The sequence below is a fragment of the Stylophora pistillata genome, chromosome 10 (genome assembly GCF_964205215.1).
Source record: "Stylophora pistillata chromosome 10, jaStyPist1.2, whole genome shotgun sequence".
In the NCBI taxonomy this organism is placed as follows: Eukaryota; Metazoa; Cnidaria; class Anthozoa; order Scleractinia; family Pocilloporidae; genus Stylophora; species Stylophora pistillata.
This window is the reverse complement of record NC_142528.1, coordinates 24,862,537-24,877,222: the sequence shown is the minus strand read 5'-3', so window position 1 is coordinate 24,877,222 and position 14,686 is coordinate 24,862,537. Positions and strand designations below refer to the sequence as shown.

Genomic DNA, 14,686 nt, shown 5'->3' with positions numbered 1-14,686 from the left:
GCGGAAGACAACCGACTTTTGCTACAAGATCCGCAGTTTAATAATCGATTCCTTCCCATGCCAACACCCAGAGGGTCTGGTTGTGATAACGGGCGATTTCAATCCTTCTAGCACTGGTCTCTCCGTCACCGACACCAAACGCCTGACTGGCCTCTCCCAGATAATTAGGGTCTTAACCAACCTCGTTCCAGGGCCTTTTCCCTTAGTTGGGGGTGGGGTGGGGGTGGGGCCACCCCCAACAAAGGGAAAAGGCCCTGGGAACGAGGTTGGGTCTTGACCAGGGACCCTGGTATTTTGGACTGGTGCTTGACAAATAAGCCCAGTCTATTTTGCCCTCCTAAGCAGTTACCTAAGCTTGGCTCTTGCGATCATTACGTGATTTCTATCACCCCTTGCACTGGTACTGCATTGGTTAAAAACATCACCTCCACTATATGGCGACGCGACCTGAGACAGAGCAGAATGCGCGAGTTTGGCAGCTGGATCACTCAGCAAAATTGGCAGTCTGTTTATGATGAGTCACTTGTCATTGAAAAATTCACTGTATCCACCAACATCCTGTCCGCAGCTGTAGATACATACCTACCCTTCCGTAAGATAAAAGTGTGCTCGTCTGATAGACCATGGATTACCACCAAAATCAAGTCTCTATATCCGCAATCGCCAGAAGGCTCTCCATACCGCAACGTTAAGGATTCTGAGGTTTACGGTTTACAAAGCCTGTAGGAATGCTGTTCTATCGCCAAGAAGACTTTTTACACCTGCAACGTAGCTGCCTTTAGATCTTCGAATGTTATGCGTTGGTGGAGCGAAATCAGTATTTTGAGTGGCAAAGGGGGAGTTCCTACCCCTGGCACCTACAAATGTTGGACGAACAGATGTCAAATGAGGTTCTGCTTGCCGAGCGTTTCAATACATACATACATACATACTTTATTGCAACTCCATAAAAAGGGGTTTTTCAGTCACAAGGCTACTAAATAGCTAAAATAACTAAATGAATTACCAAATAACTAATATAATAAATCACGTTAAAAATAAGTGGAATACAATGGATCTTATACTAATTACAAATTCAAAGATAGATCAGAGAAAAGTAGGTTAACACTTTTGTTCCGAAAAAGTCTGATAGATTCTGAAGATTTAACACTGTCTCTTAGATCATTCCAGAGCTTTGCACCGCGGTATAGGTAGGCGAAGGACCGCTGACCAGTGGCTAGGCGGCACCTTGCAATGTTCAGTTCAATCAGTTCCGTCGGCAACCTCACTCTAGACTTCTCTCCCCTGGACCCTACTAGTCCTGGCATGGATTATGATGTGCCTCCCGAGTTCTTAATTGACGAACGTACAGCATATCACGCCCTTATGCGGGTTAAGGCTAATAAGTCACCCGGCCCTGACCCTACCCCCAACAGGGTATGGTCTGAATTCGCCTTCGAGCTGGCTCCGGTTGTCTGTGACATTTATAATTCCTCGATTATTCAAGGGTTTATCCCGTCTCAACTAAAGCAGTCAACTGTGTGCCCTGTTCCTAAATGCAGCCCTCCCAAGCTGGTTGAGGAGGATTTGCGCCCAATTGCCCTAACTTCACAGCTCGCCAAGATCTTCGAGGGATTTACCTACTCGTCCTTGCTCCAAGTTCAAGATCAGCTTGACGATAAGCAATTTGCGGTTGCTCGTAAATCTGCTACTCACGCACTGGTGTACTTCATGTTGAAAATAGATTTCGTTACTATAGATTTCGTTATCTATAGATTTCGTTACTCAGTGGCACGTGATTTGTACTGATGTCTAGTTATCCAATCGGAACACGATGACTTGATTGACATTTGACCCAGGATTTTTACTTCGCACATGTTGTGGTAGACTCGAAGAAAAATAACTCAACGAAAGAAGGAAAGTGTAGCTGGAAATTTGTTGGAAACTAGGGCGGAAAGTCTTGAATTTGTACGGAGAGCATCAAGAATAAAGTCTTGTGCAAATCCAAAGGAGTTATTCTTTCCTTTTTTACACTACATGCACGTCATCCTCGAATCACTCGACAGGGAGGGCATGTACGCCAGGATTCTGTCCACTGATTTTAGTAAGGGGTTCGATCTCGTCGACCACAGGGCCTTGCTGCATGAGTTGCAGGTGCTTGGTGTTCATGAAGCCATAGTCCGTTGGGTTGGCGCCTTTTTGGTTAGCCGGCTGCAACGTGTTAGGATTAATGGTCAACTGTCCTCGGCCATCTCGCCTCGTGGTAGCATCCCACAAGGTACACGCTTGGCTCCCCTTCTCTTCGCTTTACTTGTGAATAGGTTGGCCCGTAAATGGTGTACTCGTCTTAAGTACGTTGATGACCCTACAATCTTGGAACTTATTCCCAGGAACTCTAAGAGCTATCTGCCCATCATCGCATCTAATGAAAATAAGTGCTCCCTAGAGCGCAATATGAAACTAAACCCTAAGGAGTGTAAAGAGATAGTTGTTGACCTTCTCCAGTATAAATCAACATGTTCCAGTCCTCTACTAATAGTGGGCGCCCTAATCGAAAGGGTATCCCAGTACAAACTGCTGGGGGTCATAATTTCTGATGACTTTTGATGGAACGCACACTGTGAGTATATATACGATAAAGCTACCAAACGCCTCTACGGGTTGAGGATTCTTAAGAAAAGTGGACTTTCACCTTCCCAATCAGTATCTATATATTGCAGTACGATTCGCTCTGTGCTGGAATATGCGTCCCCTGTATGGGCGGCACTTCCAACCTACTTAAGTGACTTTTTAGAACAAGTCCAGAGGAAAGCTCTTGATATTGTCTTCCCTGATCATTGTTATAGGAGGGGGGCTTTGGGATTTTCGGTTTTGCGGTTTTGACTGTCTTTTTGGATCGGTTTTTCGGTTTTGATGTTCAGAGCGGTTTGCGGATTTTACGTGTTTTTGCATTCGGCTTTCGGTTTTCACGAAAACTCTGATGCAGTTTTCGGTTTTTCCTTTTTGACCCCTTTAAAGGTGAAAATGTAGCGGTTTTGTCAGGTTTGCATGCGGTTTTCGGTTTTGCTGCCTTTTTTCGTCGGTTTTTCAGTTTTGGAGGTTTTTTTCTCCGGTTTTTTTTTTCCGGTTTTGCAGTTTCCCAGAGGCCCCAATGCCCCCCTCTTATAGCGACGCACTACATCTTGCTGACATTGAACTTCTTAGCGATAGGCGGCAACAAGCTTGCGTGAATTTTGCCAAGTCCTGTCATGTGTCAGGAACATTTAGTAGCCTCTTTCGGGTTCCGCTGGTTTATTACCACGGTTATCATTTACGCTCAGGCTCACAATCGTATCAGGCCTCTACTGGCAAACGCAAAAGATTTAATGATTTTATAACTGTCAAATTTCGAAATGTATGTCGCGAGAGCCCCCTGTAATTCAGTTGTTACTGCAATAGGCTTGAATAAACGACTGATTGATTGATTGTTTTTTTTGTTTTTTTTTTTTAAGAAAAACAGTCATGTCAAGGCTGTGCTCTAAGAAAAAACTGAAGGGAGCCCAGTGCTCAGAAATTGTGAAATCCAGGATACCCAGCATATGCTATTAATGAAAAAAATAAGATTCCTGCGTTTCCTAAGTGCAAAAGTAAGGCGCCAGCGCGGGGCTACCGGACGCTGCTAGACCACAGCCCTGAGTCATGTTCATTTTCCCTTGTCTCTGTGATTGACTAATACTTTGAGTGTTATCATACAAAGTATGGAATTGCGCCAATTTTTTCCAAGCAAACAGTCAAAAAAGGTAACCGGAAGTAAGAAAGGAGGGCAATATTCCTGCCATCATGAGGAGGGTGTCTATAAGTGAGTGTCATGCCCTCTTCTTGAAAAAATGAATTCATCAAGCAGACGCCAATTTTAAGTCCATGGAAGGAGCTTTTGCAGGGAATGATCTAATCATGAGATGTCCCGAAGCCACTGAAGACGTTCTTAGTAAATTCCGAAAGTTCTCCTACCGAAAGTGTGGCACTCTTAGAGGATACATGTGCTTCCCTCTCCTCTACCCTACGTATCTTGGTGAACTAAACAGGCCTCTATCTACTGACTGTTGCTGTTGCATGCCAACCATCCAACGAGTCACCGAGTTGGACCTTTGATTAACTGGATATTTTATTGGAACCGAGGTTAAAGAAAATTCTTGAGGGCATTTACCGTGAGTTCGACAGGTTCAATGGGGTAATTTAGGACAATCCGAGTGCGTTTCATCTTTTTTTGGCTCTCGTTCTTTCGCAAAAATTTTGGCTGTTTAAAGGACTGGTGCGAGTGCTGAGTAACTCTACCCATGATCCTTTTAGAGAATGCTGACTGTCAGACGGCCAAATTTTCAAAATGGCGACTACTACGGATATGAAAGGAAATGTAGTTAAAATGGAGATTGACTACAGTGAAACTGTAGATAAGAGAATACCAGAATGTGAAGCATTAGCATCCGTAAGTTGCTACCCTTTCTAACCATTTTTTTTCACTAGATGTCCTACATAACAACTACATTCTGCACGTGTTGGGCGAAACGACTCACACTTGAAAATTTTATTTGGATCACGAAAAACACTCTCTTTATATATCCTTTCACCAGGATGGAAAACTTGATGAAGCACTAGAGATTCTTCTAGCCCTCGAGAAACAAACTCGAACGGTATGTACACTGTAAAATTAGTTTTTCTTTTGAGTTATTGTCCGTTGTCAATCCTATTTCTTAGCATATATAGGGTCACATTATCAGTGCAATAGATGATCGAAATCCTCACAGGGTTAAAGTTGTTCTGAATTGGTGGCTGTATGTTTTCTTGATTAGCGTGAACCAAGATTGAAAAGCCAGGCTTTGTCGACGATGTTTAAATGCAATTAAAGCAAGTGTCAAAATCTTATCTTTCATGAAGTTTATTTACTTTAAGAGCACTCACTTACGTTGATTATGGTTAGAGTTCATGAGATAAATGTAATAGTCAATATTTTATGCCTGCATAATTGAATAATAAAGGTAAAGTCTGTTTATGAGCCTGGTGGCCCATTAGGCCGGTGCTTAACTCCGGTTTTTGTAGCATCAAGCAACTAGGAGTATTTCTACTCCCCCCTGGATGGGATGCCAGTCCATTGCAGGGTTACCCCCAGCATTAAATTGCCAGTACCCATTTATACACCTGGGTGAAGAGAGGCACTGTGAGAGTAAAGTGTCTTGCCTAAGAACACAACACAATGTCCCGGCCGGGGCACGAACCCGGACCACTCGATCCGGAGTCGAGTGCACTAACCATGAGGCCTCCGCGCGTCCACTAATTGAATAATAAACTTGGATCAATATTTGCCAGCCATTCTGACTCTTTGTTGTTGGAAAAATGATTTAAATGGCAGATATTAGATCTGAGCCCACGTAAAAGTGGTTTTGTTTAAAGATGCACAGAATTGAGGCACTTGGGCCGAAGGCTTTGTAAATTCTCAAAGGTATCACTGTATATTTCAAAACAACTCGCATTTTACGCCATTTTGTTTTACTTTTATCAACAGTCTGAAGCATTCAAAAGGCAAAGATAGCAATTGTTAGACATTGTATTACATTCGGATGCAACAACCAGAGCAATAAACCACATTGCAAGCATCTTTCGTGGCATTCACTGCCACTGAACAACAAGAAACTTCTGGCGACTTGGCTAGTCGAGATCAAATGGGAAAACACACCCATAAGTAAAAATTCCTTTTTATTCAGTGAACATTTTGAAAAGGAAAGGTTTTCCAAGTCATGTGCTGGGTGGAAAGTAAGTCTTAAGTCAGACTCAGTCAGTTCCGCCAATATTCAGTTTCTCCGAACAGAAAACCAAAAGGAAGGCTCCAAAGGAAAGACGCTCAATTGATGATGACTTTCCAGCCAGAATATGACTTGGAAAAGCATTCCTTTTCAAAATGTTCACTACATAAAAAGGAATTTTTACTCACGAGCGTGTTTTCCCGTGTGATCTTGACTCGCCAGAAGTTTCTTGTTGTTCAGTGGCAGTGAATGCCACGAAAGATGCTTGCAATGTGGTTTATCGCTCCGGTTGTTGCATCCAAATGCAATACAATGTCTAATCATTGCTATCTTTGCCTTTCGAATGCTTCAGATTGTCAATAAAAGTAAAAAATAGTGTAAAATACGAGTTGTTTTGAAATATACAGTGATACCTTTCAGAATTTACAAAGCCTTTGGCCCAAGTGCCTTGATTCTGTGCATCTTTAAACAAAACCAGTTTTATGTGGGCTCAGATCTAATATCTGTCATTGTCCGCCATTTTTTTTGTAACTTTAATCCAAGTCGTTGCTTGCGCGATGCAAGAAAACCTGTCTAACTCGTTCTCTGGGCCAGGTTGTTCAAAGTTGGGTTAAGATAACCCAGGGTTAGTGTGAAATCTGATCTCAGATCTAAAAGCTTTAAAAGAAAATTCAGTAGAATTTTTTTTCTAGAATTTAATGATTGGATACTCTAAAAATAATGGGGAAAATTATCCCAAAAAGGCTCTTGCACAAAGGAATAAAGAAACCCTTATTGAAATTTAACCTTGGGTTAGTGCTAATGGGCCCTTGAGCAACTGGGCCCTGGAGTACAAATGCTGCATGATATTTATACTCATCTTAGGCGTTATTTCTACTCCACGGAGTGTAGTTGGATAATAATGCACATTATTTTCTCTTTAGGCTGCAGACATGCATTCCACAAGTCGTGTTTTAGTCTGCTTAGTCCAACTCTGTTTCAAGAACAAAGACTGGAATGCACTGAATGAACATATTGTGATTCTAACAAAAAGGAGGAGTCAGCTTAAACAGGTAAAGATTTGTTCAATGCGTAATTTGTATTTCCAAAGTTTTATACAAGGTACTTCTTGACCTTTCAAGAAGAAGAAGAAGGAGATATTACGGTCCAATGTAGGGGAGAGGAGTAGATATTTGGTTGTGTATTTCTAAAAAAAAAAATGACATTTTGTGAATGGGAATAAGTACCTAGAGTCAAACCTGTTTTTCAGGGGTTGCCCACGGGGAATGGTGGGGTGACTGCTTAATTCAGTTTGACTCCTTAAAACAGGTTCCACAGAATAGGGGTAAAAAAAAAAAAACATTAAAAACACCATTTTATGGCATAAAGAACAATGTAAGGTCCAAAAATTAGCTTTAAAATACTACTTAAAATTATTGAACTCACTCGAAGGTGGCCATGACCGTTTCACAGAGGTGACTGCTTAAATAGAGGTGAAAACTACAATGATTGACAGGAAATCAAATTTGGGAATTTGACAACTGAGAGCTTAATACAGGCTCAACTGTAGCTTGTTGTTCACTTTATCAGATATGTTTATATCAGGGCTCGACACTAAATTTTCAACTTTCTAGCCAAGTGGTTGGTGACATCTTGGATGTTACGACAATTTCAGTTTGTTTGCTAGCCAAATTGGCTGGTGGGAATCGAAAACCACTAGCCAAAACTGAATCTCTACTAGTCTGAGGCTAGTGGGCTACCATTTAGTGTTGAGCCCTGTTACATGTTTTTGTTTCATTTATTTCAGGCTGTAACCAAAATGATTCAGGAAGCCTTCACCTATGTGGAACAAACTCCTGATCTAGAGACCAAATTGAAACTTATAGACACTTTAAGGACAGTCACTGCGGGCAAGGTAAAATGAGCTTACACTTCTTGCATTGTGGATTTTTTACCCTTTAGGTAACTTTATTGTTTGGGCAAGATTAAATAGTGTATTAAGTCTGCCATTTATTCACCGAATCGAAATATGGCGTCCAATTTGAATTACCATTGTTTTTGATTTACTACCCTCGTCTTGACGTGGAAACACAAAAGGATTATCACATGTGTGAGAGGCTAGTCAGTCCAGAACAATGGCAATTCAAAAGAAACACCATATTTTGATTCGGTGTATAAGTAGTGTTTTCATAGTAAGGCTGGTATGAATTCTTTAAAGTAATTTTTTCTGATTTCTCATAACATTTGCCAACAGCACCTGATAATCATAATCCATGAGACCGCAATACACAAATATGATTTTCACATATTCAAATTCATTGATTAATCCATGATATATTAACATTTGCTGGTCAAAGTTCAGGGCTGACTGATTTATTACTAGTTACCGTATTTCTTCACCTATAAGCCGATCTCGGCTATAAGCCGAGACCCTGACTTTCAGGGTCTTTACGCTACACTCAAGCTGCCCAAAAAAAAAGGTAAAACCATCGGCTATAAGCCGAGAGCGAAATTATTGATTGTAACTGGCCATTTGAGCAAGCGAACCTCACGGAAAACATAAGAAATTGACTCACTAAACACAAAACCTAATGAATTACAATAAACACAAAAGAAAAAAAGCGAACCAATCAAGAGATATGAATATCAATTGATCCAACGAACTGTATAAATACTACACGCGACAACAGATTAACCACAACAACAATAATAATCTCAGTTAAACGTTTCAAAGTATCAATCTATCGAGTATACCTTTCGTCGCTGTCACTTTTTATCATCATGCCTAAAGCACGCCGTTCCTCGTATAGTATGGCTTTCAAGATAAAAGTTATCGCGGAAGCTGAAGCGGTAGAAAACAACTCGGAAATCGCTCGAGAATATGGACTAAGCGAGTCCATGGTACGACGCTGGAGAAGAGACCAGGCGACTATTCTTTCCGGAGAGCTGAAGATGTCTGCAAAACGTGCGACGATGGGCCGTTTCACTCCGAAATATCCCGAACTAGACCAGCAAGTGATGGAGTGGTTTTCACAGCAAAGAGAACAAGGTTGGTATTTACTTTTCTGTCTAAAATTTTAAGAGTTTTTGAAGAGTTGAATGATATCGTCTTTCAGTGCGTGGGAAACAGAGACTTTGATTGGTCAGAAATATGTTGTTGTCATGACAATTTCATAACATGTCACGAAAAGAGTGCTGCAGTCACGAATCTACGGTTATCTCGCAGCAAAATAAGATTGTTATTTTATTTTTCGTAGGTATTGCGGTGAGTGGATTGATCCTTCGCCTTAAAGCTAAAGAGCTCTCCGATGATCCTGCTTTCAAAGCTTCCCGTGGATGGTACGAGAAATGGAAACGACGCCACTCGGTCAGCATGCGAACCAAAACAACTCTGGCCCAGCGATTGCCCGCCGATCTCGAAGAGAACATTGTGTGCTTTCATCGCTTCGTCATTGCAGCAAGAAGACGCGCCGACTACCCTTTATCCCGCATCTACAACATGGATGAGACACCCATGCGTTTTGAGCTGCCATCGAACCGAACACTGGAATTCAGTGGAAGCCGAACAGTGCCAGTAAAATCTTGCGGAGCGGAAAAGCGGAGCTTCACCGTCGTTCTTGCTGTTGCTGCCGATGGAGCAAAGGTGCCACCGAAAGTCATCTTCAAAGGCGTCCGTACACCGAGAGATCTGGTTGTGCCGCATCCTCTTCGTGTTTCCTTCCATAAGAAAGGGTGGATGGATGAACAGGGCATCCGAGAATGGATTCGACAGAGTTTGCCCCGTGCCGAGCGTTCCCTTTTGGTGTGGGACTCATTCCGAGCTCACTTGACCGATTCCGTGAAAGATGACCTGAAGCAGCGAAACATTGACGTCGCAGTTATCCCTGGTGGCCTAACCCCGGTTGTACAGCCCTTGGATAAGTGCCTAAACAAGCCATTTAAAGATAATGTGCGCCGAAAGTACTTGGCGTGGATGACATCTGGGCCATTTGAGTTTACCCCAGCTGGGAAGAAGAAGGCGCCAAGCAGAAATCTTGTCCTCAGGTGGATCAAGGAAGCATGGGCAGAGATACCCGAAGAGATGGTTGTCAAATCCTTCAAGACCTGCGGTATTTCCAATGCCTTGGACGGAACAGAGGACGACGTGGTCTACTCTGAGGAAACCCCAGAAGTAGATGATGAATACATAGAAGAGAACGAGTTCGACACAGACAGCGAAAACGAAACGGATGGCGAGTAAACCATTGGGTTGAAAGCCCTTGCACGTATCCGTCAAACGGCTCCTTTAGGAGCCACCAATTTCATAAAAGTGAATAACCAATATTCAGAAGTTATTTTTGTTGTGTTTTATTACTTCTGCTTCATTGCTAACTTGACTACAAGCCGGGGGGGTAAAGTTATTCAGCAACTGTATATTTTTAAAATGTAAAACCCTCGGCTATAAGCCGAACCCCGTTCTCCGTGAAAAATCTCCCAAAATTTTGGGTCGAAAACTGAAAAAATCGCTCGGCTTATAGGTGAAGAAATACGGTAAACCCTCTAACCCCCAAGATCTCATTGTTAATTCTCCTCTCTCATTAGAATACATTTCCCTGTTGAATTAGCATGGAGAATTTGGTGTTAGATCAAGATAACAACTTCTAGCTCTACCTGATAAGTTTGAGTATTCTCACTACCTGTTTCCTGGGTAACATATGGATATTATAGGGAGAAGTTACATGTGTTAATCGCTTCTGGGAGTTGATGTTGTTGATAGCAACATTTTAACTATAGCTTTACTTTACTTCAGATATATGTTGAGATTGAGAGGGCTCGTCTGACAAGGATGCTTGCTAAAATAAAAGAAGACCAGGGAGATATTGCAGGTAAATTTTTATTTTACCCAATTCACTTTCCAACCTTATGTCAACGGTTGCCATGTACACCTGTGCCATAGTATGTCTCTTTTCTTCATTTGTTCCAGTAGTAATAATTAGTGATCTGTGGATTTGTCAAATAGAGGGTCACCATCGGCATAAATAATTGTTCCATTCTATTTCCTTTTAATGCATAGAGGCAGCAAACATCCTTCAAGAGCTTCAGGTATGATATTGGGGAACAAAATTATACATTGAGAACCAGTGATGAAGCAGTGGGGTGTGGGGGGCATACTTTTCTGGAAAAAATTAATTTGAAATTTGAAATTTGAAACTCTCTGAGACCTGATTTCTAGCTTTCTGAGTAACCTTTTTTAGCTATACATTGATGCTAGATATATCAATTTAAAAATGCATATATCTGTCTCTGATCACTGTTCACTAAGTAGGCAGCACAAAATGGTTCAACAGCTTGTGAGTATCTGCCACCTACCGGCTTGTAATGACAACCTTACTGATTTGAATTACCATCGTATGTAGGGTGCAAGATTGTAGACAATCAAAAGAAATCAAGTGGATAGAGATCAAACTTTTTAAGTAAATCATACCATTTGTTTTAATGGTCAATTATTGGGCAAGATTGATCAAAACACACTTGTGGATATGAAAAATTTCCTGATTTCCGGTTGAAGATTTTGATGGATTGGCAAACATGCCTCTTACCTGGATAAAGACTGTTCAGGAATCTCCTCAGAATGCCACCTTGATGGAAAGATCTTTGTTTCAGTAATTTTAATTTATGTTTTTAACTTGCAGGTGGAGACATATGGGTCTATGGAAAAGCGGGAAAAGGTGGAATTCATCTTGGAGCAAATGAGATTGTGTTTGGCAAAGAAGGACTACATTAGAACACAGATCATCAGTAAAAAGATCAGCCCAAAGTTTTTTGAAAATAATCAGGAGCAGGATCTGAAGCTGAAGTTCTACCAGCTAATGATTGAGGTGGCACGACATGAGGGAAGCTACCTAGATATCTGTAAATACTACAGAGCCATGTTTGATACACAGTCTGTCTTAGAGGACAAAGAAAAGAAGCATGAGGTGAGCAGAGAAGAAGTTAAGAGGGAGGCTTATTTATCATTTTTATTTAAAAAAAAAAGGCTACCTTGATCAGAAGGATGATCACCAACTGAAAAGAAATGTACAGAGAAATCATTTTACAGGGTTGAACAAATTTACCATAGCTCCTCAATCATTGATTTTGAAAATACAGACTATGGAACACCAATGGGAGAAACCACAACCTACTTGTAGAATATGAACAGATAAATTGTTTTTGTGTGTTTCGCAGGTGTTGAGAAATGTGGTACTGTTTCTTGTTCTTTCACCTTATGATAATGAACAATCAGATCTCATTCACCGCGTTGGGGAAGAGAAAACTCTGGAGGAGATCCCACTTTACAGGTACATCATGTTATGTGTAATCTGAAAAAGTTTAAACTATCCAAATCTTAGTTGTTAAATCCACATTTATAATTTACTCACATACCTACTTGGTTTTGATAAACTAAGTTTGAATTTAAATGCACAGGGGCACAAAAACCCAAGATATAGGCAGATCTCTTCAGGTGCAAGTCATATATCCATATTATTTTCTGGAACATTTGGTCATTTCAATTGCATTGAATTTGTGTTTGTTTTGGTGATGAAAAACCTTTCAACCTTCAACTTGAGAAATGGGGAGGTTTCTTTGCTACAGCTGTACATTCATTTCACTGTATTTTTACAACTGATATATGATTTGGTTTGTGTATGATGAATCTTTTAGAGATCTCCTAAAATGCTTCACCACAGCTGAACTTATGCGTTGGTCTCACATAAAAGAGGTTTATGAAGCTGAACTAAAGACAGGTCCATCTGCAACTGGTGTGTTTGAGGAACAAACAGATGAAGGCAAAAAGCGCTGGGAAGACTTACAAAAACGGGTCGTTGAACATGTGGGTTTGATTGATGTTTTCATTTCAATGTTATTTTGTTATGAATTTCACTTGATGCTTGTTAGTTAGATTGTGCTACTCAAAACATTTTTTCTTGCTCGTTTTCAATTTCTTATTCTCCATACAGCCAGCACATGTAACTGTTTGCTTTGAAGAACACTCACATCTGTTTAAAACCCTTGAATGATGTCTCTTTGCCATGCATATTAAAAACCTTTTACTTCCAAGATCTGATTGTTAATTCTCCCCTCTAGCTGCTACACATTTCCCTCTAAATTAGATAGGAGAATTTGGTGTTAGATCAAGATAACTTTTACCTGATAAGTTTGAGTATTCTCATTACCTGTTTGCTGGACAATGTGTGGATATTAAATGGAGGAGTTACTCATGAATCACTTCTGGGAATTTAAAGGTTGAGATTGTTTTTTTTTTTTTTTTTTGGAACAGAATATCCGAGTCATGGCCAAGTACTACACCAGAATAACACTGAGAAGAATGAGCCAGTTGCTGGACTTAACTGTTGATGTAAGTTTAAGTTGTAGATGTTATAAAATAAATGGAGGATTTTTCTCAGAAGAAGCGTAAAATTTTCATTTTGTCATCTGTTGAGGCCAATCCTCTCAGAGCTGAATCCTCTTGTATAACTCCAGTGAAACAGTAACTGATGCAGATCTTCGAAGCTTGTGTTAAAAATGTTTGAGGAAATAAATCTGACAAAATGAATCGTGATGAGTTAAATCAATTCTGAACGAGGACTTTTAGTCTCAAAATCTGGAATTTCAGTCGTACAATGCTATATACGAGGCAATAGACTTCTATATCCATCTCTAGGTTTTTTGTTTATTCTTTGAAGTGTATAGAATTGGAACGGCAGGGAAAAGAACAATTTAGTGTCACTATTACCTGAGCTAACCCAATCTTTTTTTCATCCCGTTTCAGGAGACTGAATTGTTCCTCTCAGAGCTAGTGGTGTCCAAAACAGTTTTTGCCAGAATTGACCGCCCTGCAGGAATTGTTACTTTCAGTGCTCATAAGGAATCTAATGAGATTCTCAATGAATGGTCTCATAATCTTAACACTCTGATGCAGCTTCTAAATCGCACAACTCATCTCATCACCAAGGAAGAAATGGTTCACAAACTTGTACAAATGTAACTTATTTTGTGTTTGGCTGAGACTATGTCTGTTACAATTTCAATTTTATAGAGTCCAATGATAGTTGTTTTGTGCTAGTCAATAAAAAATCCCTTTACCACTTCATTCGTTGGGTAATTAACTAAAACAACTCATTCACGACGTCGACACGACGTTGAATTTCTAAACGGAACGAGACCCAATCGTTACCGAAAATGCAAAACAGGTAAATCGCCGCTCATGTTTTGGTAATAATAATGATAATAATAGTAATAATAATAATAATAATAATAATAATAATAATAACCTTTATTCACTATAATCACTAAAAGTATTTACAAAAATTATGATAAAAATTATTTACAATTTTAAACCATATATCTAATTATTTACAAATTTTTTAAATAATTAATCTTAATGTCCACAATAGAGGACTGATTACAATAGATGAGAAAAGAAAAAATTTAGTATTACTAAATAGGAAAAACTATTAAAATAATAAAGACCTAAAAATTATGAGTGCAGATGTAGACCAGCTACAGCGAGGGTGAAGTCTTCTGCGACCTCGCGTATTTAAACAGGACTCTAGAACCTCTTACGCATCTGTGTACAGTTCTTAATATGGCAAGTGAAAGTTGTATTCGTAGCCAGGAAATGACGCTGGCATAGGGTTCATTATTCTTGTTCGAAAGCTTATTTGCGAGGGTTCTTAAAAAGTTCTGACAGTCAAGTCCCGTGCCTCCGTTTGTACCAAACACCAACAGTGTAATGTTTTGGACAAAATTATTTGAAATGTTCGCTTCGGGTATCCTTAAAACTCTTTTTTTTTTGGCCCTTCTGTCCCGCATTCTACTTTTTTTTTAGGGGGGGGGGGGTTCTCGATGAACGTACCATAGCCACGATATCAGACACGGAAATGATCATTAAAGATGAAAACTGCTTTGTTTTGGCAGTTAGTATACTT

At 40.2% G+C, this 14,686-nt stretch overlaps 2 protein-coding genes across 2 annotated transcripts; both read left to right on the top strand.

The window, feature by feature from the left end:
* The first annotated feature begins 1,305 nt into the window (after positions 1–1,305).
* LOC148722375 (uncharacterized) lies at positions 1,306–1,788 on the top strand. The gene has a single exon (XM_088737039.1). It carries the CDS (start codon positions 1,306–1,308, stop codon positions 1,786–1,788), a length of 483 nt encoding a protein of 160 aa, XP_088593165.1.
* Positions 1,789–4,293: 2,505 nt separating this feature from the next.
* LOC111321475 (26S proteasome non-ATPase regulatory subunit 12) lies at positions 4,294–13,848 on the top strand. Its single transcript, XM_022924368.2, has 11 exons — positions 4,294–4,444; positions 4,590–4,649; positions 6,680–6,808; positions 7,543–7,650; positions 10,525–10,600; positions 10,789–10,817; positions 11,408–11,692; positions 11,943–12,055; positions 12,420–12,588; positions 13,036–13,113; positions 13,528–13,848. The coding sequence occupies exons 1-11, from the start codon at positions 4,343–4,345 to the stop codon at positions 13,741–13,743; spliced, it is 1,365 nt and encodes a 454-aa protein (XP_022780103.1). The 5' UTR covers positions 4,294–4,342; the 3' UTR covers positions 13,744–13,848.
* Positions 13,849–14,686: the final 838 nt, after the last annotated feature.

Bases quoted from the DNA above. Each gene is read 5' to 3' on its own strand.
- LOC111321475 (XM_022924368.2), top strand. From the start codon at position 4,343: ATGGCGACTACTACGGATATGAAAGGAAATGTAGTTAAAATGGAGATT. The intron at 10,601-10,788 runs GTAAATTTTTAT...TTTAATGCATAG, and splicing joins AGACCAGGGAGATATTGCAG to AGGCAGCAAACATCCTTCAA. The intron at 13,114-13,527 runs GTAAGTTTAAGT...ATCCCGTTTCAG, and splicing joins TGCTGGACTTAACTGTTGAT to GAGACTGAATTGTTCCTCTC.
- LOC148722375 (XM_088737039.1), top strand. From the start codon at position 1,306: ATGGATTATGATGTGCCTCCCGAGTTCTTAATTGACGAACGTACAGCA.